The sequence below is a fragment of the Hyposmocoma kahamanoa genome, unplaced genomic scaffold (assembly GCF_003589595.1).
Source record: "Hyposmocoma kahamanoa isolate Upper Pololo Valley unplaced genomic scaffold, ASM358959v1 79, whole genome shotgun sequence".
NCBI classification, from domain to species: Eukaryota; Metazoa; Arthropoda; class Insecta; order Lepidoptera; family Cosmopterigidae; genus Hyposmocoma; species Hyposmocoma kahamanoa.
The window spans coordinates 10944741-10947206 of NW_020653993.1; the positions used below are offsets into that span (position 1 = coordinate 10944741).

At 37.3% G+C, this 2466-nt stretch overlaps 1 protein-coding gene across 1 annotated transcript; it reads right to left on the reverse strand.

The window, feature by feature from the left end:
* Positions 1-443: 443 nt before the first annotated feature.
* On the reverse strand, positions 444-2069 carry LOC113233655 (putative nuclease HARBI1). Its single transcript, XM_026468825.1, has 3 exons — positions 1569-2069; positions 1196-1477; positions 444-1021 (listed from the first exon to the last, which is right to left on the reverse strand). Exons 1-3 carry the CDS (start codon positions 1830-1832, stop codon positions 518-520), a joined length of 1050 nt encoding a protein of 349 aa, XP_026324610.1. The 5' UTR covers positions 1833-2069; the 3' UTR covers positions 444-517.
* Positions 2070-2466: the final 397 nt, after the last annotated feature.

Below are 2466 nucleotides of genomic sequence, written 5' to 3' on the forward strand. Positions count from 1 at the left end.
AAAAAGAAGAAATAGTTTACAAAATAGGTATATTGAAATAAATACTTGGTCTGATATATTATATAGTATGTAATGTACTTTTTAATATTTGCAAATGTTTGGGGAAACCAATGCTTCGGTCGCTCAACTGGAGTACCTGACTGAAATGCAATGGATTGTGCATTTGTGTACCACCCCAAGCACCAAAATTTTTTCAATGTCTTTTTGCTTTTAATGCATACTTTTCTCACTTAAATAATAATTTTAAAAATATTACTATATATTTGGTTTTACAGAAGTGAAGACATGCGCTAGTCGATTGTAAAAAGCAATACTGATTTTAAAAAAAGACACTTGGAAATTATGGAAGTGGAACATCAATATAATATCAAAATAGCACAACTAAAAATAAAAAAATTAGAATTAGAAATAGCACTATTAGAATCAAAAAAAAAAACTGGTACTGAATAGTAACATGTCATTGAATCAAAAAGATAAAAAAGAGAAAGGAACGACAATTTGTATTAAAAATTATTTATTAAAAATGCATTTCTATGAACTGCCTCCTCCTAATATTTCCCCTTACTGAATTGGGAATATAGCTTTGTGCAATAGGTTCCCTAGATGAAGGTTGTTCAAAGCTATCCTCACCAGGAAACACGTCCTCCCTCATGTCTATGGCAATGTTGTGAAGAACCGCACATGCAACAATTGTTTTCTTTGCTGTTTCTACATCCCCAAACATGCCTCTTAATAGGCAACGAAACCGTTGTTTCCACAACCCAAAACATCGTTCCACTGTATTCCGGGTACGTATATGACACCTATTGTACCTTTCTTCTTGAGGACTAGCAGGGTTCAATATTGGTGTAAATAAGTATGGAGTGCATGGATAGCCACTGTCACCCAGTAATATTCCAGAGAATGCACCAGCCTCAAACCTCTGCTTCAATCTACACTCTCTAAATATTCTAGAGTCATGTACACTGCCGCGCCACCTGGTAACAATGTCCATGATTTTCAGGTCAGCATCACAAACCACCTGAAAAATGACAGCTTATTAGAACTTTACATTCTCTGTAATTTTATAATACATGTATATTAGTTGCCAAAAGGAAGTTAATCAAGTTATTCTCTATTGGTACCAGTATTTTGGGTGTTGGTAAAGAGTAAACTGGACAATCACAATTTAAAATTAAAATATTTGTATTAATACCTGTACATTTATTGAAGAAAATCCTTTTCTGTTAATATATAATTGACCCCCATCAGCATTTACTTTCTTTACTCTTATATGAGTACAGTCAATTGCGCCAATTACAGTGGGGAAATTGGCGATATTGCGAAATTTCCTAATAGTTTCCGCCTGTTCGTTTACGGTAGCAGGCATTCTTATAAACCTTCGGGACATACGTGACAAAATTTCTGCCACTCTTTTACATGTTGTGCTCACAACTGGTTGGGACACACCATGCAAATCAGCTGTATCGTCTTGAATCTACGAAAAAACAGTAATATCATTAAATTATTAAAATATTGTTGAGCTTTTTGTCAACCGTTATAAAAGTATTGGTATTTAAAGCACTTACTTCATGACGAGCCCAGTTCCGCAATGCACAAACCACTTGGAGCTCAGGACTCAACGGGCATCCTCGAGGGTCGTGGGTCAAATCTTCACGTAAAAGATCCACAATTTTCTCGCCGAAACGTTTTGTAAACCTATACTTGTATCTAAAATCTTCGTCACTCATTTCAAAAGGATTCACACGAAGACGACGTCTATGAAATTGTCGAGACGTCTCCAAGACGTCCAAGTCTTCCAAATCCACGAAGTCGATCATGTCATAATCCATTTTTAAGAATTTGTAAGTACGAAACACACGAAATAAATTCACGCTAACCTCAAAACAAAATTGTCGATTGACATCTGACTGACGCACCGAAGTTAGTCCAGAGATAAACTAGGGGTCTCACGGGTTTAACTTTAGTACCATAGATAATCCATGGTTTAGCGTTAAACTTTATTTTATAATAAGGTTTTATTTAGTCCATGGTTTAAACCCAGTTTAATCCTAGTACTTTAATTAGAACGGGTTTTGTAATAAGACGGTAAGAGATTACACTTCGTATTTTGAGAATGAATTACACGTGTTCTAGCCCGTTTCACAGCAATAGTCGCTTATATCGTCGCGCCCCGCCACTGAAAACAGCGCGGGGAGCGCGGGAGGCGCGGCCGGCGGGAGCGCATCGCGCGTTCTCCAGTACCGTCTCAAGAAAAAAGGCCGGCAAGGCCTTAAATTGGGTCAAGCCTTGGCTAGACCCAAAATATCCGTTTTATTCCCTTCGGGGGTAAAACGGTTCTATTTTAGGTCTGAGCCTGCGGCTTGACCCTAAGAGACTTGTTTGGTTTCTGCCGGCCATATAAGGCGTACTGTGAAACAACAATAAGGAATTACCTATTTATAAGTGGATGGTTACAATTACAAT